Genomic DNA, 26,263 nt, shown 5'->3' with positions numbered 1-26,263 from the left:
TTGCCTGTTGCTTGACGACTCCATTACACCTCGTCACAGTCAAACAGAACAGCTTTCACCTCCAACTTTTGTCCACTCTCCTTTGCCTGTTGTCTAATCATCTCGCCAAATTCTATGGTTGCTATCCTGTTCTCCAGCTGTGAATCGTGGTTGAACCAATTCAAACGTCTGTCGACTTGTTTATCTGACACAGTGAAGTAAAAGTGTACTTACTCACTGTGAAGTAAAAATGCACTGCAGTGATGTTGCAGTGATACTGTTGCCAGAATAACCTACTTTTCATGAAACCAGAGTAGTAGTCAGAAGACTGGCATTTATGCCAGCTGCATTGCCAAGCTCCTGCACAAGAGCAGAGCTTAGCATCTGAGCATTCGCATCATTCTGAGTATTCTTGCATATCATTTTCGCTCGTTAAACCTTGCTACAAGACATTAATTTTCAGCAGCCAAGCCTGACAGCTTTGGTCAATCTTTCGTGCTCTGAGCTGGTTTGATGCAATACTTTTAACGGAATTTCTTTATTGCCGTTTGTTATGTGGTCAGTGACAGGATATTTTTTTATGCAAGAATGTTAAATGGTTCCTTCAGTGAAAAAGCCGGCAGCACCTGTAGCAGCAAAACGGTGCCTAATTTCCCGTTGACTGTGACGCCATGTGAGCACACGAGGCGCGCTCATGACACTAGCTTGCACTTGCTGGCTCGTGTCTCAGCAGAGGAAAGCGAGTGAAGGGGAACATCTGCTGCTGCGCTACTTCGCGAGGGGAGAGTGCATTGCTACGACAAAACATCACCTTCCCTCTCGCAAGCCTGTGTTACCACCTGTTCCTTGTCTACTCAAGCTCTTGTGTGTGTTCTAACTGCGCCTCGGTGAGGCTAAATCAATATGTACCAAGCGTCTTAACGTGTCTGCTTGCCCGCGAGGAGTTCATAACTCAGACTGCTCAGTGGCGTTCAGTTGGATATTAAAGTATTCACAACTCATAAGAAGTGCTTAGGTATCCTTGGATTTTCTTCGTACTTAATGCACAAACTTCGAAGTCATTTTTCCTGGCGAAATTAGTTAAATATCATCGTCCTTTGTCTGCTGTCCGGCCTTTGTGTGAGCCTTATACATCTTCGCAGCCACTCCTGTCATGCACAGTAATTTGTGTACTTGTGCTTGTATCTTCCATGGCATATGATTAATTAATGCATTTTATTTGCATGATCCAACTAAACATGATCTCAAAAAGCTTCACTTGAGTGCTCACTTGTCCCTGTGGCTACATTGTGTGGATGTACTATCAGCGTCAAATGAAACGCAAACAGCAGAGTGCATGCCTGTAGCATCACTGAATGTATAGTGTACACACTTGGCCAATCATCACCCTCACAGGCGTGCACATCTGGTTTCACAACACTGTGCAATGATGCCCTATACTGAGATATTTTTCTTTCTGTTTTGCTTCTTGCTTTCTTAGACTTTTGTTTTTTTTTTTTGCTTTGAAATAAAAGGAAAGCATAACAGAAAGAAAATTTGACTGCATTCAATGTGTTAGAAAACGTTCACTTCAATATTTTTTTCTCACACTTCAATCAAAAGCAGTGTGGCAACACTGAGTCTTGATGAAATGAATTGGCACCCTCGGAAACTGTTCCCACTGGTAATCGAAGCTGATCTTGAAGGCCATGCTTTTGTCTACTGCAAAAACTGGAACTGATTTCAGGAGCTGGGAAATACGTTATGGCCCTCATTCATTGTTTTGCTTTTGCATCTTGGCAGTTTGCTGCTGCTATTTATAGCACAAGTGAAGGAATTGTAGCACAAGTAACACTGACACCTGTGCTGCCCTTTTTGGTGCCAGAGTGTGTGAAGGAAGGCTGCTATCTGGTCTTGAAATCCATCGAAGCAGCCTTATTCCCAGACATCACACAGCCTTGCCAAAATGGCGGTTGGCATGAAGGGTCTAGAGGCAGCGACTTGAAATAGAATTTTCGACTTACCATACCAGAAATGGTTTTATTTCCAACAAACTTACTTTGTTGGGTGTCCTCCAGGCGAAAAGCTGCAACATACAGCTTTAATGTGCCTGAAGGCCCTCGCATGGCAGCAGTAAGTCTCCTATCGGCAAACGTATAACATACGAAACACTAATCTATTAGGATATACATTTACAATGTAGCAAAAGAAATGTGTGAAATCTAAAGAAACATTCATCTTTTCAGATAATTATATAGTATTTATAAAATAAATTCTTCTTAATGCACAACAAAGCTAAGATGCATATTATGTGTATTATACATCCCAAAGGATCACATTTCAAAAATAAGCACTACAGACAACATGTCTAGCATGTACACTCGCCCACAAAATGTTACAGGGTGCGCAAGCGTGTGGCAAAACGACCCTTCTTCCCTTCTAGCTGTGCACCCATGGTATCGAGTTTGCACGCATGCGCGTCCCTCTGAGACTGCAAGCGTGCATGTTTCTGCACTTCCTCCTTGTGCGCCGGTGATATCCGAATGTAGCCGTGAAGTGCCCCTCTTGCGATGGGCGCGAAACTATGTGAAGCCTGAGCTTGCACGTGCCGCTGTGGCTGCTTTTTGTCGAGTCACGAGCGCCGACGCATACGGCCCAGTGGCGAACCCAGCAAGTAATTTTTTTTTAATGAGCTGCACCATTTTGTGTCCAATCTTTGTTGTTTCTTTTTATGAATGGGGCATTCTCCCACAGAAGAGCATGTCAGAAAATGCCCCCTATAGAAGGAGACAGTGTCAACTCCCATTGAAGACCAGCAGCTAGGACACATGGACCTGTGACAGAAAAGCTGCCGGATGGATCTGGGACAGCGACGCTGGCCTGTACTTTCCTATCGTCTCCATTATCCATGGCAACCTGGTATGAAGAGCATGCGTTGGCCATTTATGCTTGAACTACTTTTTCCTGGAAACAGTTAACAAAATGTTTTGCATGGAACAAAGAAGGTATGTTCACCTTCGCAAGTAGTGGCTCATAGGGAAGGCTGGCACATTGGCTGGAGGGATCAAGGTTGGACATGTTGATCTCGACTGCACTTTTAACTCGAAGTCTATGGCAGCCTGAAAGCAAGAGTGCTTATGCTAATTTTCTGTTTGCCCTACGACATAGAATACACTGCCTACTTAAAGTACTCGGTAAAGCTGTTGAACAAGTTCAACTTAGGAGGAATTGTAGAAGCCCGGTAACCTGGGAAAGTTGGTATGATTTCACTGAGAGGGAAAATTAATTTGGACCCATTCAAATGTGAACTACTGGAGGCACCAGCACCTAAGCCAGAGAACCAGGGGTAGAGAGGCTGGCCAAGACTGCTTTCATCAAAACTCGTAGTAACATGATGGGAAGACGTCTGCCAGCCAATAACCGCTTCAACTAAAACTGTGCAGCATAATGTGGACAAAGCAAGACATAAAAGCTATAGAGACAAGCCCACGATAAGTATGCTCATCCCTGTAATGTTGTTTTCCTTTTTCGACGATGCATGGCACAGTTTTACTTCAAGCTCATGTTTACAAAATGGCCTCATACTATGTTTTATTGTGGAGTAACTGTTTATTCCATCACATAGTCAGCGAGATCATTACAACAGTCAAGTGAAACGTTTACCTCTGCAAGCAGCAACAAGCTTTCAGCACAAGCTTGCATGGGCTGTGAATATGCACAGAGTAAGTGTACGACATGGCTTGTTGTGTCAGGTGCACTGTCACATTGGCCTACTGTATGAGGAAGCTGGGAGATTCCAAGCTTGAGAGTATTAGTTATAGTAATGGAAAGAATGTCGTATAGCAATAATTCATTACAATTAAACCTTGTTATATGAAACAATTATAAATAGAATTACTGCTTAAATAACAGGTGGTGAATCACCAAGAGAATTACATGTATATGAAACTTCATACATCAAACTTGCTCAGACATTAAATGGATATATTGAACTCCGTAGCATTGGACATTGGGACACATATTAAAGGCTTCACTGCAGTACATCGGCAGATCCTGGTGGCGCAAATAGGACCTACAAATTCTGCATGGGCTAAAGGGTAGAAAGCGCTGCTCTGAATGTATCTATGTAGTCAAACGCCTTTTTAACAAAGTGCTCGCACCTTCAAAATCCTTCGCTATGCAGGTCACTTTGTTTTAAAGGTTGCGCAGCTCACTGCTCACAATAGCTAAGCACTTTCAACAAAAGAAAATCTTTAACAAGAATTCAAGAGAGACTTAATGAAATAGACCGCTAAATTTTCTCTGCAAAATATCCCTGACAGCACGTTCTACTGTAGCCACCCTATGCTCCATTGAGGTTCCCAGCTTGCTCTCCAACCAAATGCAGGAACCATGCAAAGCAAAGCCCCTTATTGTCTAGTGCCCCTAAGCCTCCCTTGCTGCAAAATTTTTGGTCGCCTTCGTTGACATTCGTCAGCCGTTGATCCATCACAACAAGTAGCATACGAGGTGAGTGAATCCTGGAGCAGGGCAACAGAACTAGTAATATCAGCACGCTCTTCAAATACACTGCTGTTAGCGCTAGCGCACAGCTTACCCTGGTGACATCTTCGCGGGGCAGTGGCGGCACTGGTGCGGCATTCGTTTTATAAACGTAAATCAGCCGCCAGGGACGCATAAGTTTCTTTGTTTTACAGGCAAATTAATTGTGGTCTTCATTGTAGAGCTGTTCAACTGTAATCTAGTGCTTATGCTGACGCTACTTGCTGCATGCAGCGGTTCGTTTTCCTCACATGATAGTGTGCGACGCTGTTGTATCTCAGCTTTCGGACTTTAAAACCAGCAAGCATCTAAAATGTGCTGCATAATAGACAGGTTTAGTTTAGCGTACGCTATAAAATAGTGGGTCATCACTGCGCATGCGCAGAACGCTAAACGACCCATTGCGTATAGCGTGCGCGCACTATTTCTCAGATTTAGCATTAGTGTCTTTGCGTGGCTTGCGGAATTTGCGTGAAACATGGCGGCGGCCTCGGCTGCCAGCTTCGAATTGAATTTGGCGTTGCTTTTGTAAAATGGACTTCGTTCTTTGCAACTGACTGTGTAAATGATAACCTTGTAAATGATAACTGTGATAACCTTGTGGTGTTTTCGAGATCGCTTCTCGTTTCGAGTGAGTTGAAACCTAACGAAAGAAACATCCGACATGTTAGCACCACCTATAGCTACAGTCGGGAGATAGCCGCAATGACGGCACATGGCCTCTAAGATCTGAACATCTCACAGGCCAACTCAACCTAAAGAAATGTGCTGCTTAGCATACGCTATATATACTTTAGCGTATAGCATACGCTATAGTTGCGTATGCTAAATTAAAACTGTAATGTCAGACCCATAAGTTAGCTTCATCCCAATACAGTGGTGTTACGCATTCAACCATGCACTTAGCATTGTGATGAAGTATACCAACAGTGGGAAGGGGTCACAAACACTGGACATAGCAAGGTTACGCAGTCAAGCATACCATAGCGCTGAAGCATACTGAAAGTGGAAAAAGATAAAATTACATGCAGAGTATCCTGTGGGAGTTATCTAAATGATGCATAAGCATTTGCGACTGATCACCTACTGTTTTGTCGTCATATGCTGCTGCGTTTCATATAATTGCGAGAAACGCCACGAAAAAAATCATGAAATGGAGAAACGCATTTGCAACACCAAAATGTTAAACTGAGACCAGCATGAGTATGAAGCAGAGGCCAGTAGTAGCACTGTTCACTCCTTTTATATCATGGTGCATTTGGATGATGTTGCTGCTTCATGGAAGATGAGCATTGGCCAATGCGTGCTGTTCTACGTGACGTAATTGAACAGTGTCACGTTAGGTAGACGTCATACGTAGATGTGGTCAATGATGCTGCCTCCTCTCGATGCAAACCATTATCAACTGTACATCAGCGGCCGCTACTTATGGCATGGCTGCGCAGGCCCGATCTTACAATTCGCTCGCTCATGCGGGCCTTATCTTGAAAGCAATCATCTTACGTGACGGACGGGTTTCCTCATTGGGTAAGCATAGAAACCTTTACGCATTTTGTTTTAAAGTGAAGCTTTCTTTGTCTCTTCCTTTGACTTTCCCACTCCAGCTGCTGCTGTGGACTGCTGCTGATGTCACACACACCACGTCGGGGGGGAGGGGGGGTGTTCAGAGTGTGTATATACATGACAGGCACAAGTAAGAGAGGAAAGGAGATGGGAGAAGCTTGTTTTCACCCCACCGCATCGAATGTGCACAATGCCCTCTGGAGCTCCCTGGCCGTTGTCACATTAGCCACCTGACAGCTGCATTTATCCGTGACTCCCCTCAGAAGCACTGAAGAAACTGCAGCGCTTATGTGCGAGGCGAGAGGGGACACAGATAGAACTGTAGAGAGAAGAAGAGGGAGGAGAAGTGGCAGTTCCCATATAAGATGGGGGAAGTGACATGAGAAGGCAAGGAAACTCCACTAACATACAACAGCAGTTGCGGTGTGCTTATGTTCAAGGCCAATACAATACGTTGCTGCTATTTCTGAAAAAATAAACACAATGAAAATATGTCAAGCGGGCAATTCACACAGGGCGTGCAGAAGCAGAGCCGCATTAATTAAAGCACACTGCAGCGTCCAGGAAACACTACAGAAGTGGTTGACCGTCAAATCAACACTTCTGTGCCCGCTGCATTAGCTCTGCTGCTATGGCATTGCGAGAGGTCATGGATTTGATCCCAATCGCGGGAGCCACATTTCGACGGGGGCGAAATAGAAAACCCATGTGCACTTAGATTTTGGGACACATAAAAGAACATCACGGTGTCAAAATTAATCTGGAGTCTGCCACTATGCCGTGCTTCATAATCTGAGTGTCGTTTTGGCACGTACAGCCCCATAATCCAATTCAAGTTTAAAACTTCTGCCATAACGCGATGTGCCATATGAGGAAATGACAACACTCAACCCTCTCGGGTTATAAGATATGGCCCACAACAATGCCTCATGCAAACACCTCTCCCTGTGTGTTCCGCCTATTACGCAGACAAACAGCAGTGGTGCCCACAAGGTAACGTTGAACATCAATTCGCCAATCTTGTGTTAGCCTAAACGTTGAAGAAATTAAGCTTTAGCCGTCAACACTGCTAATTATCGTCAATCAGAGCATCCAGCATGGAGAGCTTCACTTACATCAATTCCCACAGGGTGTGGGATCTGCATAATTTTTCCCTTATTCCTAATTTTTGTGTGCATAGCATGAACAGGAAGATGTTCCAATGAGCTCAGTTTTGAAAATATAGTAATATGTGCAATCTCCGGTTATGGTAAAAGCACCGAAACCCTTAAGGAGTGTACAGGCAGGGATTTAGAGCTATTTCCGGCAGGGTTGTAGTGATTTGGGCCCTTGCTTCGCCCACTTGCAAGCTCCATATACGAGACTGCAACACAGCCTTGCACATGTTCCCGACTATACATGCGCACATGTGCCATCATCTGTCACAGTATGAGCACCGAGACATCTAATAACTCACATGACACCCATTCAAAGCTGGTTCTGACGTTGCTGCAGTGATGGACCGCAATACATTACAGAAGCTCCAGTGCATAACACAACTGCATTGCGGTGAAGCTCAGTCTAGGGCATTGGCATTGAAACTTGTTTAAGAAATCACATTTCCTCAAGCCACAACCAGCATGCGTATTTGTGCTCTTAAACTGCACAAGGGCCATCCATATGCCGACATGTCGGAATGTTAAGTCAGGTGTAGTTCTGACCAGAATGCACATATTGTTTGGCATATCTAGAAAGTGTTCCTAAAGTCACCTCTGCCACATTACAGTTGAGTTAAGCAGGGAAGCTTATAGCCCCGTTTACATGAATGCGACAGTGGCGCATCGCATTTCCCAGCGCATTTGGGAAAGGCGATGCGACGCCGTTTACATGTAGCGCATTAACTCTCGCGAAAACGCAGCGCCACAAGGTGTCGCATAAGGGAAGTGCAGCCGACTTCCGGTCTAACTGGTATATCCGGTAGTGGGCGGAGTGCACGTTGGTGGCTGAGTGCCGAGAAATAGACAGTTTTGGTTTAGCGTACGCAACTTATAGCGTACACTATACGCTATAGTGTAGCGTACGCTAAGCAGCGCACGTTTTTTACAGTTTCAGTTGACCAGCGAGATCTTCGGATCTCAGAGGCCATATGCCGTCGTTGTGGCTATTTCCCGGCTCTAGAGATAGGTAGCGCTGACATCTCGAATGTTTCTTTCGTTAGGCTTCGACCCGTTCGAAACGAGCTGCGATCTCGAAAACACTACAAGGTTAGCCATAATACTCTGTCGTCGAAGCGGCCTGAGACTAAGCGAAAGCCGTTTACACAATCATTTGCTGCGAACGAAGTGCATTTTACAAAAGCAACGCCAAATTCAATTCGAAGCGGGCAGCCGGGACCGCCGCCATGTTGGTGGCCAATTCCTTCCCATCATTCCTAATGCGACGATCCTGCGTTTACATGCTCCGCGAGAGTCGACTCGCGCCCGTAAATCTACCCTCGCCTGGCGCACTAATGCGATGCGCCTTCCTAGCGCATTACTGCTGTTTACATGAATGTGATGCGCTATAAATGCAATGCGACGTTGTCGCATTCATGTAAACGCGGCTTATGCAATGTATTGCACTGAAGCATATTAAAAGCGAAAAATTGCAATTTCATTGCTGTGGTGATTTAAGCCCCTTGTTTGGGGGGCCATGACCATGCCCCTCTGGAGGGCACAAAGGAGCGAGGAATCATGGTTGGAGAGCATGACACAAACCCTGGCGATGGAGAAACAGCTTTGATGACCTGCTCTACCGAAACTGCACTGCTTGTTCAGCAGGTGTTAATCAAGAAGCTAGAAAAATGAAACCTAGTAGTCCGGATATTTATGGACTACAGCAAGGCTTTTGACAGTCCGCAACACAAGATTCTATTAACAGAGTTGACTGCCAATGGTGTACATGGAATGACATATTTTGTTGTGTTCGTATCTGCTTGATTGCAGGCAATGCGTTGTCATTGAAAATAGTATTTCCTCGGACGGCAATATTGTTAGATGTCCCACAGGGCAGCATTTTAGGTCCCCTTCGACATTTACGTTAATGACATGATAGACATACGGGGGAGTCCCCTTGGCGTGCAAAAAGCGAATTGCGGAACAAATCTCGTACTTGGTGCGATCAACAATGGGAACCTCCATATCGGACGGCTGCTGAGCCAAGAATGAGCGGTGCAGCGAAGCAAAGTGCGGCTGGGGGGAATGGAGAGTGGGGGAACAGCCGCCTGCATGAGTGTTGCCGGATTTCACCTCGCACCTTCCCGTGCGGCTGGAGCTCTTTGGGAACCTTATTGCTCGATGAACCCTTGCAGAAAGCGAGGCAACAACCATTCTATATGTGGATGATACCAGCCTGTTTGTCTCTGGTCTGGAGGCTTGCGATGTCATTCCTAAAGCGAACGCACTCCTTTCCACTTCATTGGGATGGTCCAGCCACAACGGCCTTAAAAATATTATTTCTTTCCAGAACAGTTGAAATTACAAATTTACCAGGCACTATTTGCGTCTCATATTAACTACTGCATGCATGTGTGGGGCACCACTGTGAACACTAACACAAGCTTTTTCTTCAGAAACGTGCACGTCGGAATTATTGCTAACGTTCCATACCTCCACACAACATCACCACTTTTCACCAAATTTAACGCGATTTCAAACTGCCAGATCTGTATGGCTTTCCTTTACTCTATTCATATTTTTTTCCTCTAACAAAGTCCCTTCACTTGTACAATCACTGTCGGGACTACAGCCAGGATAGATGGCTCGTGCCAAAAACGCTAACAATTTATCTAATGCAATCGCTAACCTGTAATGTTCCTTTACTTCTTAATAAGTATGAAAACCAAGGCATTATTAATGTTCATGTATTTATCCGGAAAGAAACGCGAAATATTTTTTGGTCTACAATCATTCATTACATGATGCCTGCGCGCGGGAACAAATGTATGGATATCCATAACTGGGAGTTACTAATGCGCTGTTCTTTCTCTCTCTCTCTCTCTCTCTCTCTCTCTCTCTCTCTCTCTCTAATATATATATATATACATATATATTTTGATGGGCTCAGACACTGAACCAGTGTTTACAGTCCTCTTCTCTGAAGAAGGACAAGAAGCCCCCGGAAAGGCTGGTGACGGTCATCGGAGACGTTGATCTTCCCAACGATGTCAGGCATGTGTTGAACAAAGGTCCGAAATTCAGCCACGAGCCACGGATAGAAGCACATGAGTTCCTAGCGCTTAATAGGCGCATAGCAGGAAAGGCGTTGGAAGAAAACCCTGAAAGATGCCTTCTGGATGGTGTGGATACGCTTATAAGGTCTACGACCAGCACTAACACGTTGACTAGCAAAGATTCTATGGGAAAAGTCGTGTCGTATTTCAGGAAGAATAGACTCCGGCTTCTTCAAGCTGACAAGGATGGTGGGTTTGTGGTGCTCACCGAGGAAGAGATTCAAAAAAGAGCCGGCGAAGCAATTGCAAAGAACTTCATCCCTCTGAAAGCTAGTGCGACGCGAGTGAGAGGCAAGGCGGCTGCGAGGTGCAAAGAATTAGATCTGAGCACGCTGGCCAATGACATTGGTAACAGCAAAAGCAATGCCCTTTCCATGTTCTTTACGGCCAAAACGCACAAACTGTCCGTGCCATTCAGAACAGCGGTCAGCGAAAATGGAACTTGGCTGATTGTGTTAAGCAAGTTTCTTCAAAAGCACCTTGCATCCCTTAAAGTTCAAGATCCGTACGCCACAAAGAGTTCAAAAGATGTTGTTAGGTTTCTTGAGGGATGTACTTCCAATGGTTATGTGTTTTCAGTAGATGTTGAAGACTTGTTTTACTCTGTGCCCCACGATGCCTTATTTCGTTCTGTCAGAGATGCTATAGAAAGTAACGGTGCAGTAGAGTTCCAAAACTCCTCTGGCGTGTCAATATATAATTTTATGAAAATGCTAGAATTTTACCTTGATGTGACGTTAATCTCTTTCGAGAACAAGTTTTATCGACAAAGACAAGGGATTTGTATTGGATCCTGCGTAGCCCCGGTGCTTACTAACATTTTCTTAACCTGTATTGACAGCGCCTTGGAGCCAATTTTAACATGGTGCTTGTCCTGTGTCGTTCTCCCCACTTGTGAACGTCTTCGTTGGCGCTGTTCCTTCCTAAATCAAGTATGCACCATCTAGCCCAAATGAATGTTGTCCTGAACTTCTAGACTCGTTGATTTTTTCATCGCCGCGTCTAGCCATAACCACTATGGTCTAGCCCCAGGGAGCCCAAACAGAGGAAACGAAGGTAGAAATGAACGATAAAGGTAATCTAAAATGACGCAGGAACTAGGCAGCCACCGTACCTGCGGTTAATCAAACATTCAAATTTTGACACTTCACGTGCCAAAGCCGAAAACTGATAATGAGGCACACCGTAGCGGTGAACTGCGGATTAATTTTCACCGCGCGGGATTCGTTAACATGTATTCAACGTACGGTACACGGGCATTGCATTTTTACTTCGTCGAACCCCGTCGAAATGCGGCCTCCACGACCAAGATGTGATCCCACAACCTCACTTTCGCAGCGCAACGCCAAAACCACTAATACAACATGGTGGGTCTAGAAGCCATCAGGACAGTTTCAGTTGGCTGGACCAATAAACCATATTGCTTTTCACAAAATCCCGCAAAAGTTGCGGAGTCCAACATGACGGTCTAATGTGAGGAGTTTATTTTAAACTTGTTTCAATGCCAGGGCAGAATACTCAGACTTCGCCAACGTTACATCGCGATTGCATCTTTTGTCAGAATAGTAGATGCTTTCGAATTGCTACAGGCGTGCCCGTGCAGCCCACGCAGTTCGTGCGTGGTTGCGGGCCGGAGGAGAGAGATATGCACAAGAGAGGATATCTGCCACGCCTTCCGACGTCACTCATGCTTCGCAAAGAGTGACGTCAGCATCTCTCAGCCTTTTCTTTCCTCCATGGTCAGAGCACCCGCAGATATAAAAGGCCCGCTTGCACGCACTGAGCATAGTTACGTAATCGGTTTTTAGGAAACCCCATGCTTCTCTTCGCGGTCTCGCAGTGGCGAAAGTTGCTTCCTTTGAATGTCAGTACTGCGACCGGCGGTTAGCGAACAATCGCAGTCTGCAGAGGCACATAAAACTTGTGCACAAAATCACTCACCTGAAGTACAACTGCGACGAGTGTGAAGTAGCCCTGACTTTGAAAGAACTGGAGTACCGCCATATCAGCGTGCATTTCTTCGAGCCGGAATATGAGAGGTATCACTTTCTGACAATGCCAGGTAAGACACTTGCTTATTCTCTCAAAGCAACGCGTGATTACCGCTGCACCTGTTATTTTTGCATTACGGGCTTGCAGAGTGAACGATTCACTTGTTCACTTATTGCTTGAAATGTGCTCATTTATGGTGCTTTCATGCTTAACATTTTTTCTGACCATGCACTAGCTGCAACTTATACCATCATACATTAAATTGCATGCTTATCATTGCTGTTTTGAATCGAAGGACCGCAGAATCATTGCTGATGGATCTTTTTTAGGAATCGCATATTTAAGTTTTAAAAAAATGTGCCCGCCGCGGCGGCCGCATTTAGATGGGAGCGAAATGCAAGAAACGCTTGTGTGGCACGTTAAAGGGACACTAAAGTGAAAAATTATTTCTTCTGCATCGGTAAATTACTGTTCTACAACACCAAAAACACCACTGTTACAATGATAAGACGTTTGGTAAGCCAGAAAAAGCGCAAGAACGAAATACGGGTGGCGACGCCTACTTGAGTTCCCGCACCTGGGGGCTGTGACGTCGTGGATTTTGATGGCATCTTCTAGGGCCTACTAATTATATATAGCGGTACAGATTGACTATATTGAGTTCCAAAGGAACCAAATATTAAACATGGCAAGTTTCGGGAACCTTTATTCAGCCAACGCGGCCCAAATGCGAAAACATACTTTGGAATCCCTGACGTCACGCTAACATACCGGCGCTGGGGTTTCGGCGCGAAATTCAAATACTAATACTTGGACCTTCATTTTCTCATCTAATAATCAAACTATTTTTTTTGAAATCACTGCCTGCAGGGTTCTCAAACAATGCTTCATTAGTCTAAACTGATTTATTGTTTCACTTTAGTGTCCCTTTAAAGATCCCCTCGTGGTCAAAATTAATCCGGACTGCGCCACTATGGCATGCCTCATAATCAAATCGTGGTTTTAGCGCATAAAACCCTAGAATACATTCTATAAAAGAAAAGTGACTGGAGGAGCATGAATGAAGTTAATGATTTGCTATTTTTACTTTAACTAATGAAAAAAAGAAAACAAATATACGAAGTATGAACCCTGCTTCTAGTTCCCAACTTCTGTAAGGTAAACCATGCGATACAATATATGCAGATTTGGTAGCATGAATATTAGCCATAGTGGTGGCCATGCCATGCAGGAAAGCACTCGCTTTGCAAACTTGGAAATGGGTAAGCACCTATAGTATGGTACAGGAAAAATTTGTTTCTCCCCATTGCAGCAAGCACCTACTTTTTTTTTTTACTGCATTCTTTAGGGTCTAGAAGCAATAGTTGTCAGGTTAGGTAGCATGGACAAGCCTCCTTGTACATTAATAATGTGTTAAATCAGCTTTTCTGTTCAAGAAATCTGGTCTAATCTTGTGCCTTAAACTGGTGCTGGAGCTTTCATATGCTTTACAGTCGTCGTATAGTTATGCACAGGCTTGCGCGGTATTGCACACTAATGAATAGAGGCAAGTGCACAGGTATGAGATTGCACTTCTGCCTAAGGTCGATCTGCAATCGAGTACATGGCTTTGTGTGAGCGAGAACTCCATACAATGGAAAGGATTGCGTCTAAAAACATGTACACACAGCAGAAAAAACAAAGTAGCACTTCATATCAATCTTAACACAATAAGTAAAAGCTGAGTCAACCAAAGTGCAAATTTTGCATTGTTTGATTAAAGAAGTGCTAGAAGTACTGTACACTAGTTCTAATGATAGCTCCTGTCGAAGTTTTATATTTCCTGAATCCCCAATGTGCAAAAAATTTAAATCTGCTAATTGTTCAGTTAAAACACGGGGAAAACATGGTGTCAACCACGTGCCAACGCACGCGTGTTAGCCGGCATGTCAACGGCGTCTGACACGCCGGCTGAGAAAAAGAAGAGGAAAGAAAAAAAGAAGGATACGCCAAGAAACCAAACTAAGTGTTGTTGCCTATAGCTTGAAATTTAGCATAGCGGATAGATTATAAAGCTCCTTTTGAAATGTTTATGCCTATTTGTTGCAATGCCTTGAACTTATAGATAAGGCATGATTCTCTGTATTTTCTTTCTCGTTCAGAACGGAAATTTGTAAGATGTAGAGTTGTCATTTTCAGTTGTCATTTCATGCAGTTCTTGGCGTTGCTCACGAAAAAAATTTTGATGGCAGTCACTTTGTGCTGCTATAATTAGACGCCATGTCACAGTGTCAACCTCAAATTAATAAAGCAAATTAGCTTACAGTTTCTATACATACTGTCTTTGCAGGAGTTTGATCTCTGTATGAAAGCTGCAAAATGTACTCAAACAAAGCATAGTTTAAAAATGTACAAGAAGCAACATCATTCTTGTCACTTTTTAATATCTTCTTTTTCTTCAATTCCATTATGCTTCGCTCTAAAATTTTGCCCTGAGAAAAACAAATGCTTGATCCTCATCAGGAAAAAAGAAAAGATGTCACTGAACCTCTTCTTCATAACTACTGAGTTCCACAACATGTCTACGATTCAACTTTGTAACGCTAGTTCTGTGCATTACACACCCTGAAATGCAGACTGAACATACAAGTGTCCAGGGTACTTAATCTTCTTTCTTCTTCTAAATTACCCCATAAGATATTCTGCACAGCCAACGTGGGCTTACAATAAACCGATTCCCCTTGACACACTGCATACATGTAACATTTGCTTTATTTTATTATCCTGATCAGCTTTCAAGTCATAGAAGGAAAAGGTGGAGAAAGACACACGCAGTCACTTCATTGCAAGGACAGGTACAGAGACTTGCGGCCACCTGAAAAAGAAGCATTTCTACTTCGTCTGTCACCGGTCTGGAAGTTATGCTTCACAAGGTATCGTGAAATGCCCGTATCATGACCACCAGTCTGAGTCTCTGGCTTTGATGGGTTTTTAAAAACCACAGAGATTTTTGTTCAGTCATGTTTATACGATTACTCAAAGAAGCGTTAACAGCATATCAGAATGAACCTCAACCTGGACAGTTATCTCAGTATGCTCACCCAAGCTGGGAATCATGTGTGCCTAAAGTTGGGCTTAAACATACTCCAAGGCCATCTTGGCCAAGATTATACATATGATTCTATTTCCTTCCTATCATTCAACACACCATCTATGCAGTAACACTGAATGAAGTGCGAGTGATGCGAAAGAAAATAGAACAGAATAAAAATTGTATACACTAGCCTAACCCTAATCACCTCAAAGCCTATGCATCAATATTAAACTACTTACACCCGAGTCCAAGCGTACCACTGTCCAAGTGGCTGCCCTTTAAACAAAGCTCTAGTAATGCTGGACCTTGCTGTTAAAGAACTCCTATAATCAACCACAAGACATCGGCTGTAATCGCAAACCAGACCTATGACAGCACCAATGTTAAACTATTTTTTGTCACCAATATGAGTTAAGCACATTTGTTTTAGAACTACACTGTACTATTTCTGTGTCAGTGATTGCAGGGGAGTCCTCGTGTATCGTGTTAGACATAAAAGGATTTAAAGAGATGCCTACAGAGACATTGCGAAAGTAGCTGGTATTAGTAGATTGCACCAATGATTGGAACATCTTTTTGGAGCACATGTTATAAGCACATGTAATAAATAATGAACAGTGACACAATACATCCAGCGGTCAGATGCAAGTAGTACTGCTCAACATGACAACAGATCACACTATTCACAGCTGTCGGAGTGGCAAAGTTTAAAGTTTGTTTCCAAAAGCATTGCCTGCCTGGGTTACATGTCGTCATAACCTTCCCATGTTATGGATACGTAAAGTTTATAGCAGGCCCATCCCAAAAATTTGGGGACGTCCAAAGCCAGTATATCAAAAAAATGTCTTCTGTTTGATTCTACTCTAACCTTATAGTCCACCGATTTCAAGTGACTGGCCCAGCTAGTAATGCAGGTGGCATGCAGCTCTAACAAGTAGTGCGGCTGGAATAGGAATACTTTATTGTGGCACTGGTGGCCTGAATTCAAATCCTTTTCATTAAATAACAAAGCTCAAAAAGAACAGTGCCACAGTTATTTTTGTCTTACTGAGACTTGGCTAATACAGCCCACACCCACAGTGGGTGGTGTGTCAGCATGCAGCGGTGGCCTAGCCAGTTAAGGATTTGGGCTAGGAAATAAGTAGTCATGGTGCATGTTGGAGCAGAAAAATTGGCCCTTTTGGAATAGTTCGAGTAGTACAGCAGTAATGTGTAGCCATTTGGTGCAGCTCATTATTACTGTGCACTCACTAAATGCTGCTCAACAGCAAAGGAAGACACCAAGGCCAACAGCCAGCAGCAGCCAATTAGTACCACGTCAGTATGTTGCAAACACTTTTCTTTGAATAGGTAAGAAACCTTCATAAACAATTGAAAAATTCATGCAGAAACTCCTCTGGGACTTAAGTACGCTTAAGCATTGTACCACTTGCTCATCTCTACGCAGCCCAATGTCATTATCAACTCATTTTCAAGGATACGGCAGCCTGTAATGGAAAATTTCAGAAAGACATCCTAGGGAAAGTAAAAGACGTCCAAACGAATGTTACTGAACTTCTTTCCTAAATGGAAGGAACCTCTGGCGTCACGAGGTAATTCATATGCTTGACACCCAGACAAACTGGAAAGCATAAAATCAGGACAATTGCAACACAAGTTTGGTGGTAGACGACCTCAGTAACAGATTGAGTCACAACAACCTTATCTTTAAAGCAGTCATTGAGCAAGACTCAGACGTGGCAGGAAAAGGAAGGGCTTGTAACTGAGTTAGTTTCTAAATATTTAGGCATTGCAGCTGGTGAAATTGAACATGCCCATAGAATAGGGCAGAAAAGACAAGGCTATACTTGGCTGATAATTGTGAAATTCCTAAACTTAAAAAAGAAAACACATACTGAAAAATGCATTTAAACTAAAAAAGGTTTGAATCGTCTCATGTGGATTGATAAGGATTTTTCAATGAGGATGCAGTCCAGAAACTCCGAGATTTCGGACGTTCCAAACAGAAGCCCGCTGAAAGGTTCAAACTTCTGTTTGACAAGCTTCTACTAAACAACACTATTTGTCTTTGACCATACCACTAATGAAGTAAGTGCCCTCCCGAAACGTCACGTCCTCGTGAAAACCCAGTGATGTAAAAAATGAACGCTGTGATGCATGTGTGTCAATTCTTGTGTCAAACTTCCGCAGCTTATTTCGTAACCAAGATCACCTCTGTTCTTATCTTGAATCCTGTTCAGTAGACGTTCTAGGCACCGAAACCTGGTTGTCATTCGACATTTTGGATCGTCCTTGTCTCGTCAGTTTTCATTATTTAGAAAACATAAAACTGAATCGAGAGGTGGCGGTGTGTTAATCGCAGTAAAATCTAGTTTGGAAGCTTGCGTTATTGAAACTAATTCCTGCCTCAAAATTGTAAGGGTTGCTCTCTGTCTGCCCACACATTCTACCTCTGTCATTGGAGTCTGCTATCGTCCACTTGATTCATCCCACTACTTTCCGGATTATCTAAACAAGTCTTTAAGTTTTGTCCAGAACAAGTACCCGACATCACCAATATTTCTTGTCGGCGATTTCGACTATCCCAATATTGAATGGCATTGATGCCGACCCCTGTATGGCACAAGAAAAACGTCAATGCCAATATTTTCCTGACATGCTCTCAACTTTCAATTTGCATCAAATTGTTTCTGTTCCCACTCATGGTGATTCACTCTGACCTCATACTAGCCACAGAACCAAATAATGTTACGGAAAATGTATTGGATGGTATCAGTGGCCACAATATCTTGCATTGTGAATTCATAGGTGCCCTAAAGAAACATGAAAATAGAAAAATTAATATTTGATTACACCCGCGTGAATGTCAGCGGGCTTGTTAGTGACCTTTCCACCTTTTCTGTCGGCTTCTTGCAGTCATTCCCTCATTGCAACATAAACACAAACTGGGTTTTTCTTCATAATGGGCTGATCACACTTAAAAAGAAAAGCATATTCCAAAATTCAATATAACAGCCTGCACAGAAAGCACTTGGTTTGCGACGCATGTGAAACCTATATATTGCAGAGCTGAACTATGAGCATCTGTGGAAGATTGGAGGCCCTATCGTGAGCACGCACACTTATGCAGGACCGTAACAACAACAGCCAAAGTTAAATTTTTCAACCATGACATTTCAGACATGCTTAGCAATGACACAAAAATTTAGGAAACCCAAATTATCGAACTTGACGGTACCATTATCTAAGGATGGTAACATTCTTTCTCTGGCACGTGTTGCTATTGAATTCAAAAAGTTTTTTTTTTTCATCCGTTTTCACGGATGAGACTCCTGTACCTAGTAGCTTTCAGGCCCCTATTTTGCATTCAAGCATGCACAACATTAATATCGCTTCTGAAGTAGTACAGTCCTGTATCGATTGTCTTCCAACTAACTCTGCTCCTGGTCGTGATGGCATCTGCCCTAAACTTAAGATATCCAAACCTGCAATATGTCCCATTTTAGCCAAGCTTTTTCAGCAATGTATTGACACGGGATGCGTCCCAAATGATTGGAAGGCAGCTTGCATAATTCTCATATTTAAATATGTTGATTCGTCTAACCCATCAAATTACAGACCAATTTCTTTAACCAGCATGTGCTGCAAACTTCTCGAACACATCATTTCATCTGCTCTAATGAAGTTTCTTACAGAACATAACTTTTTCTTTATCAGTCGGCATGGACTTTTACACGATTGATATGAATTAATGACTTGCATAACTCCACTCATTCTTTTTATCGAATCGATGTAATATCTCTAGACTTCGCGAAGGCTTTTGACAAGGTTCCTCAATTCTGGCTTATTCATAAACTGACAGATCTTAACTTGTGAGGATAAGTAGGTGGACTACCATCTTTTTAACTAACCGGTAGCAATCAGTTTTCATCAATGACCATTTGTCTCCATTAAATCATGTCAAATCTGGAGTACCGCAAGGTTCCATGCTCAGGCCTATTTTGTGTTTAGATTATATTAACGATATTAGTAATGGTAGGCGTTTCATAGACTATTTGCTGATGATTGCGTGATCTACTAACCCTGAGGACACCTGCTACCTTCCATCTTACTTAGACAATCTCCGTAAGTGGGGCAGTAAGCAAGCGGAAATCAACATTAATATAACAAAAGCTATCAGATTCGGGACTACAGCTAAACCCGTGTTATGCAATTGCATAATTATAAAACATGCCCGTAGCCTCGGTATTCACAATATCTGGGTGTTCATTTGTCATCCGATCTGTCATGGAACATTTGCGTAGATGTGATTTTCACTAGAGTGTTTTAGTTTAGTGTCATTACGGTCCACCCCGCTCCAAGTTGCCCCGCTAAGCCACATGGTGGATTGGTGGTTGATTGCATGTTTTAGTTGTATGTCTAGCCTAGCGGAGCAGAGGGACGGATGGATAGGTGCTACGAGTGTCCCCTTTGGAAAGATGTGTGGGTTGCGCCATGAAGCTCTTGTATTGCCTAATGTTCTACCTATGTTAACAAAGAAAAAAAAACCCACGACGACTTCCCATAACCAAACTTTGTGAACTTTGTCTTTGCAAGCCTCTGTTGTTTGACGTTTCCCTACTTTTTGTCCACCAATCTTCCATTCGCTGCTTACCAATCTTTACTGCATACATTTTTACTTTCCCTCTGCTCTTGCTGAACCCAAGGGCTTCAAGCAGGCCAGTGGTGTATGTGTGTGAAAACTTTTATTGTAATGATGTCCGGAGGCTAGACTTCTCAAGCCAAGGCGGGCCGCTCCCACGTTGGCACTGTCAGGCCAAGCCTTTCAGCGACATCATGGGCCCCCTGGACTGCCCTTAGTTGGTCCTGAAACAATGGGCTTTGAATCCTTTTCTCCCACTGTGTCCATTCTTCAACGAGTTTGGGGAGAGTCGCGGGACACCCCGCCAGCATATGTCTGATTCCAATGATGCCATTACAATCATTGCAGTCCATCTTAATCTCCCTCTCTGGATATATTTTATTAATGGTATATAGGCCAGTGGTGCCTAAATCTACTGCTGGGGAGATATTTCACATTCTAGTAAAGCATGCTCTATTGTTTCCCTAGCTTTACCGCAGCAAGCACATGCTTCTTCCTTCTTATATCTTGCTGTATAAGTGCGTGTTCTAAGGCATCCCGAGCTCATTTCAGAAAGTAATAAGCTTCCCTTTGAGTTATAATAGATTGTTTCTTTCCCGATATTGTTATTTCCTCTTCAGTAGTTACTCGTAGCAGGTTTATTTTCCATTGCCGCCAGCCACGAGATTATCTCGGCCTCTCTGGCTTTCCGCTTGATGTTCCTTTCGTATTTGCAGTGCCTTTTGGCCGAATTCAGGGTAATGAAACAAAATAAAATCACCTATAAGTAAAACTTATAAGTAAACCTTTTATAAGTAAAACGAATACATATAGCTTATTTGTCCACAAAGCATCTAAACGTGAACTTGTAATGCATTACTGGTCCATTTTATCCAGTGGAAAATAAAGCCCCATCTTGGGAAATGCCACGTGATAGCCAGCGAGCTTGCATTTTGCATCCAATCTGATCCTTTCTGATGCCAACATGTTGCACAGCATGCATCACATACTCCCGCGCTGCGAGGTTTTCAAATGGGTCAGCATGCGCACCTTCTAGCAGACATAAGTCTTCGTCTGTGCAAATCTGTCTTGTAAAGAGCAAGGCAGGCAAGGTGCCTCGATGCACGTGCCAGAGTGGGTGTGTGCATCGACCACCCTTGCTAGAAAAAAATGGCAGCAACCTTCTGCTCAGGCAGCTTGTAAGCGGACCGTGTTTCTGACTCCACCAGCCTGCTTGCAGCTAAGCGGAGGGCGCATGTGCATTCACGCTTTCGCTCCGCTCAGCTGCTTAGCCGAGTGTAAAAACGGCAAACTAGAACACTCTACTAAAGCAACCAGATCACTTGGCTTCATAAGGCACTATTTGCACTCGGCTAACTCCGAGACCAAATTTCTGGCTTACACCACCTTAGTATGCTCTAAAATCGAATATGCCTTCTTGATTTGGAATCCACACATGAGGCCTACCTCGAACACAAACTAGAGTCTCTGCAAAATAATGTTGCTCGCTTCATCACAAGAAACTACTCGCATACATCTAGTTACAGAAATCGAATATTAGATTAATTTAGCTCCTCTCAATATACGCAGGCTTCTGACACTATTGTCCTTCTTTCATAAACTTTACTCCAATCGGTTGTCCCACGTGGCTCTAAATATCAGACTAGCTCGTGACATGTGTCTTGACGGCTTGATCACCAACTTAAAATCGCACCCATCTTCACCCACACTAATCCGTTTTTCCACTCACCTCTTCTCCTCGCTATTTGTCACGACTCATTTGTACATAATTTGAAGTTGTTCCTAGAAATCTGAACTACCTCTTACCTTGCTGTTCCGTTCCAGTTGCATTTCTTGATGTTCTTATTTAATATGCAATTTTGCTTTCCTGTTTAGTAATGTATAGTTTAATTTTTTTCCATTGTTTTGTAATGTAAAACAGCTCATTGTGATAAGTCAAGTATTTTAGGAACCTTGAACCTTGTCATTACTATGTTTTTTCACACATTGTATATACCCTGTAATAAGTCGTTTTTTTGCACTAATTCATGTTGTTCCAATTCATATTTGTTGTTTAGTTGTGTACTTTTGGTATGTTTTGCTCCTTTCATTGTAATCCCTGTAAGGGATGGTGTCTGCCATGAAAAGGGTACCTGGCCCATACCATCGTCCGACTCATTCATGCTAAGGATGTTGTTGAAGGGAGGAATGAGGAGTAGGGGATTTATTTACAATATCTACATGAAGGGTGGAGAACATTACATCTGATCAGTCTAGCATGACTGAAATGCACACTGAACAGCCGAAAATGTCTGCTTAAACACTCTCTGTCCTTACTAGATCCCTAGGCCAGGGAAAGCTGCCATCCAACCTTCATCCAATCAAAGCGTCCAAAGTCGTCGAAGTACCCGCCTTTGAGGGCGAAGGTTCACACACTCTCTTGCACTTTTGTTTTACTGAACACACCAAAACCAGTGAGGCCTCATAGACAGGTATTGTCATGCTAAACTCAAGCTCGCATGTCTTGGTTCCTGAGCTGACTCTGCAGTTTGCTGCTGAATCTGTCATGACCGTGACTATTACCAGAGTACATGGGGGAATGCCATAGAACAAACATTTCCAGGAGTTTTCTTGCTCCAATTGGTCCCTGAAGGTGACAGCGAACCAGCTAACAATCCTGTCCGCCAAACGTATCTAGCCTTACTGGCTCCGAAGGGCTATTCGAAGGGGGCGTGTTGTTGGCTTCACGAAGCGATTCATTGCAGTGAAGCCAGAAGGTCACTATCCCCGCTGGCCAATCGTAACATCCCCCACCCCTATGCCTCCTGGGCTCTTTAGGGTTCTTGAACAAAAAAGAGTGTTATGGAAGTTAATATGACCGGTATAAACAGCAGCGTCGCAGCAACACGGACTGCTGCAGACGGCGGCGCCAGGTGTGCTGATGACGTTCTGATCATTATAAGCTGATACTGCTCTTTAGTGCCTTATCCATCCACGTCAAACCATTATGCACCGCGTGGACCATATCTTGAACTCCGTGTTCTCGTCGCTTTGCCTTGAAGAGCGGGCCCATATCTTGAAAGCGATCTACGAAAGGTGCAGGGTGGGGTGTGTGCTGAGAGATTTGCGAGCGCTGCTTCGATCTCGTGGTAGCGACAGGCAGAACAAAGGTAAAGCCACTCGCTGCTGCATGCTCTATCTATATTGTATGCACTTTTCACTTTGTTGGGTGCTTGAAGGCTGTTCACCTCCGCCGTAGGTCGGCCCAGTATTGCACTATCTCTGGGATCGGCCCACATTTTTATCTTGCGTGATGGACGTTTGGTAAGCATAGAAATGCTTACACGTTTAAGAAAATTTTAACACCCAGAACCAGCCAATTACTACCATGCCAGTATGTTGCAAGTACTTTCATTTGAGTAGGTAGAAAGCCTTTGTAAATAAATAAATATTTTGTGGGCTAATGAAAGCAGCTGTGTGCCTAGGCATCAGAGAGGCAAGAAATTACAACTGCACTAGAACAATTTGCTCTGTCACACATAACAAAAGAAGTGAAGGTGAATGTCTTATGTGCATTGCAAATGACACATGTGCTTTCATATGCACTATGGCATATGCACAAGTGTATTACACCCGATAACAATGCAAGAAGCTCAACAAGAGACTGCCGCGAGGCTATGAACGGCGTCCAGAAGGAGGTGCCATAGCACAAATGGATGCAAAGATGGCAGTGGTGGACACAAACAACATTGCTACCATTCCATGCACTCAATTTTGTTACAAGGTGGTTTGCTGGCCTCTGCAAATAGATATGAGTCGATTCAACTGCAAATAGATATGAGTCAATTCATCAGCTGACTGTAGCTCTAGTTACTGATACCCAACCGACCTGATGAAGCAGTGCTGATTAGGGCCAATGGTCAGGGTAGTGTGCCATGAAATTAGCTTTTGGTGATTGTGATATGGGCTGCAAGCAGTTACAGGAAGCTTGGTGTTAATATATTGGTACGATTGGCAATTGTTTCCGAGATCATTAGTACGAGTTTTTGATAACTGATGAAGCACTGCTGTACGAGTCCACAAGATCACAGCAGATCTGCTTTCCATGTGAAGCTTTCATCACTTTAACTTGTATATTATTCTACTATATGCAGGGCTCACAAACCATATACAATATTTTCCGGACAATAATTTGAACCTGGCACAAGTAACCTGCCCCTCTTTTCACAAGTCAGCAACTATCACAAGTGTGCACAGAAGTTAGTTCCTGTACTTAAAAGATCACAAATTGCCATACAGTTCTGAACCACGTGCAAGAACACATGTATGCAATGCAAACTGTGTGCCTTCCAGTGGTCAGTGGGTCTTAGCGCATGCCATTGTGCTTGCTATGAATGCTGCTTTTGTCACCGTACCCTGTTAGCATTGCATATAGTAATTGCTTCGATTGGTGTTGACAGCCAGGACGAAACTTATACTGAGAGAGGCATGCCTGATAATCAGATCGTGGTATTGGCATGTAAAAACCCAGATTTGTTTTATTTGTTCTTGTTTCGAGACAAACAAAGTGCCCTTGAAATGCTGCATGCAATGCTTTGACCTCGGGCAATCCATTGCATTACTGCAAATATTACTCAATATTTGAAAAGTCTAGTAGATGATCCATCTCAAACTGAATTACTTGCACGTTCACTATTTGTTTCTTATATTTAAGTCTTCTCGTACCCCTGCTGAAAACGCTGCGTTGCCCTGAAAGCGTGAAAATACCACACCTTTGCGCAGTTCGCGTAGCTAGGTTGCAGGCAAGTTGAATTGTAGCTAAATGGTGTAAATGGTGTAGTAGAACCACCACTAAGCATGTGTTGGAAGTCCAGTGCTTAAGTTAGAATAAACTACCTGGTTATCTTTTTCCACAGCTACAAGTAAACAAAAGCTGAAGCGGCCTTCAAGTGTCAAGTGTGGAAAAAGATGTTTTGCGGCAATGGCTGTGACTGAAGACAACACAGGTGTGTATGTGGTTTTCCAATTCAAGCACAGAGGCCACGACTTTGAACTGGGTCGTGTTTTTCTGTCCAAGTCGGAAAGAGCTGCTATTGCTGGTAAGAAACCACTTTTGCCCTGCTTTATAATACATAAAGAGTGGTTGTTGAGTTTTCAACATCCCAAATACAAGGCAATACTCATGCCAGACCATGCAGTGAACTTGGAGCACATGAAATTCATTTGAAATTCATAATTTCCACATAATTCGAGGCCACCTTTACTGACTGCAGGGCATTATAGTTAATGACATCATAAACATGTTTATCATTTTGCTACATTGTATCAATGCCTGAAGGGTTCAGAGAGAGAGAGAGAGAAAAAAGGGAACCGTTCTCCAATTTCACAGCGGTAACAACTACCTTGGCACAGCCAGTGGCCTATATTTGACCTATATGGCTATTCTTATTGCAGGCAACGACTTTAGTTATTTTATACTTGTTTGCATCACTTCATGTACCAAGCAGGAAGGTGTAGTGCCTCCTGGTGCACTGTAGGCCACGCCGCAGACTGTGGCTTTTTCTTTTTCTGTTTTATTTTTCAGGCTTTCAGTTAACTGTATTGGTATGACTTATGATCCTAGTGCGATTCAATGTCTCAAAATAGCAGTAAGCTGGAATAATTTCCACTTGGGATTACTTAAGGTGCATTGTACATAATTATGTCTGCCATTTTGACTAAACTGAAGTGCAAGTATTACAGACATCGATGAAACTGCGACCTCTCGCCACTACTGTAGGTCATCCACAGCAGATGTGCTTTCCATGTGAAACTTTCATCAGCTCAAGTTGTATTTTACTCTACTATATGTAGGGCTCACAAACCATGTGCCATATTTTCTGGACTATAATTTGAACTGTTGTACAAGTCACCCCCTTTCCCCCCTCTTTTCACAACTTTCAAAGAAAAAATATGTGTATATAACTCATTGTATAAGATGCATCTATCTTAACTTGGGTCAGCATCGTGAAATGCGATTGTGCATGTTTATACACTTATCCTAAAATGTTGTACTTACCCATTTCAGGGCACTAAACTTCAGTAAAAAAAATTTTATGAGCCGCACATTCTAGCAGACAAAATAAACTGCAAGTACATTGCTGGAGAAAAAGAATGTCTCATGTTGGTCTTGCATATATAAGTTACACTGTTCTACAATACGCTTGGACGAAAATGAAAAGAAAATGGTGGCACCTATGGTTTGGAAAATATGGTACCTAAATAT

The 26,263-nt window shown here is 43.2% G+C and overlaps 1 protein-coding gene and 2 long non-coding RNA genes across 7 annotated transcripts in view; 2 read left to right on the top strand and 1 right to left on the bottom strand.

The window, feature by feature from the left end:
- LOC140217123 (uncharacterized) overlaps positions 1-26,263 on the top strand; it is a 177,980-nt gene that overhangs the window by 15,754 nt on the left and 135,963 nt on the right. The window lies entirely within an intron of this gene.
- The window catches only part of LOC129386392 (uncharacterized), a 44,392-nt gene continuing 20,917 nt past the window's right edge, over positions 2,789-26,263 (top strand). Inside the window, exons 1-3 of one of the 5 annotated variants that reach the window (XR_008613783.2) lie at positions 2,789-2,877; positions 15,076-15,216; positions 24,915-25,097. This is a non-coding gene — a long non-coding RNA (uncharacterized lncRNA). Of the gene's footprint in view, positions 2,878-11,915; positions 12,375-14,799; positions 15,217-24,914; positions 25,098-26,263 lie in introns of those variants that run through there. The other 4 variants (XR_008613782.2, XR_011893895.1, XR_011893894.1 and 1 more) reach the window with 4 other exon arrangements.
- LOC126537461 (uncharacterized) overlaps positions 22,519-26,263 on the bottom strand; it is a 33,216-nt gene continuing 29,471 nt past the window's right edge. Inside the window, exon 6 of the mRNA XM_055074257.1 lies at positions 22,519-23,085. Within this exon, the coding sequence (XP_054930232.1) occupies positions 22,955-23,085 (131 nt within the window). The 3' untranslated portion in view covers positions 22,519-22,954. The remainder of the gene's footprint in view (positions 23,086-26,263) is intronic.

This window comes from Dermacentor andersoni, chromosome 4 (genome assembly GCF_023375885.2).
Source record: "Dermacentor andersoni chromosome 4, qqDerAnde1_hic_scaffold, whole genome shotgun sequence".
Taxonomy (NCBI): domain Eukaryota; kingdom Metazoa; phylum Arthropoda; class Arachnida; order Ixodida; family Ixodidae; genus Dermacentor; species Dermacentor andersoni.
Note: the sequence above shows the minus strand (reverse complement) of the source record. Positions and strands in the feature narration are given on the sequence as shown.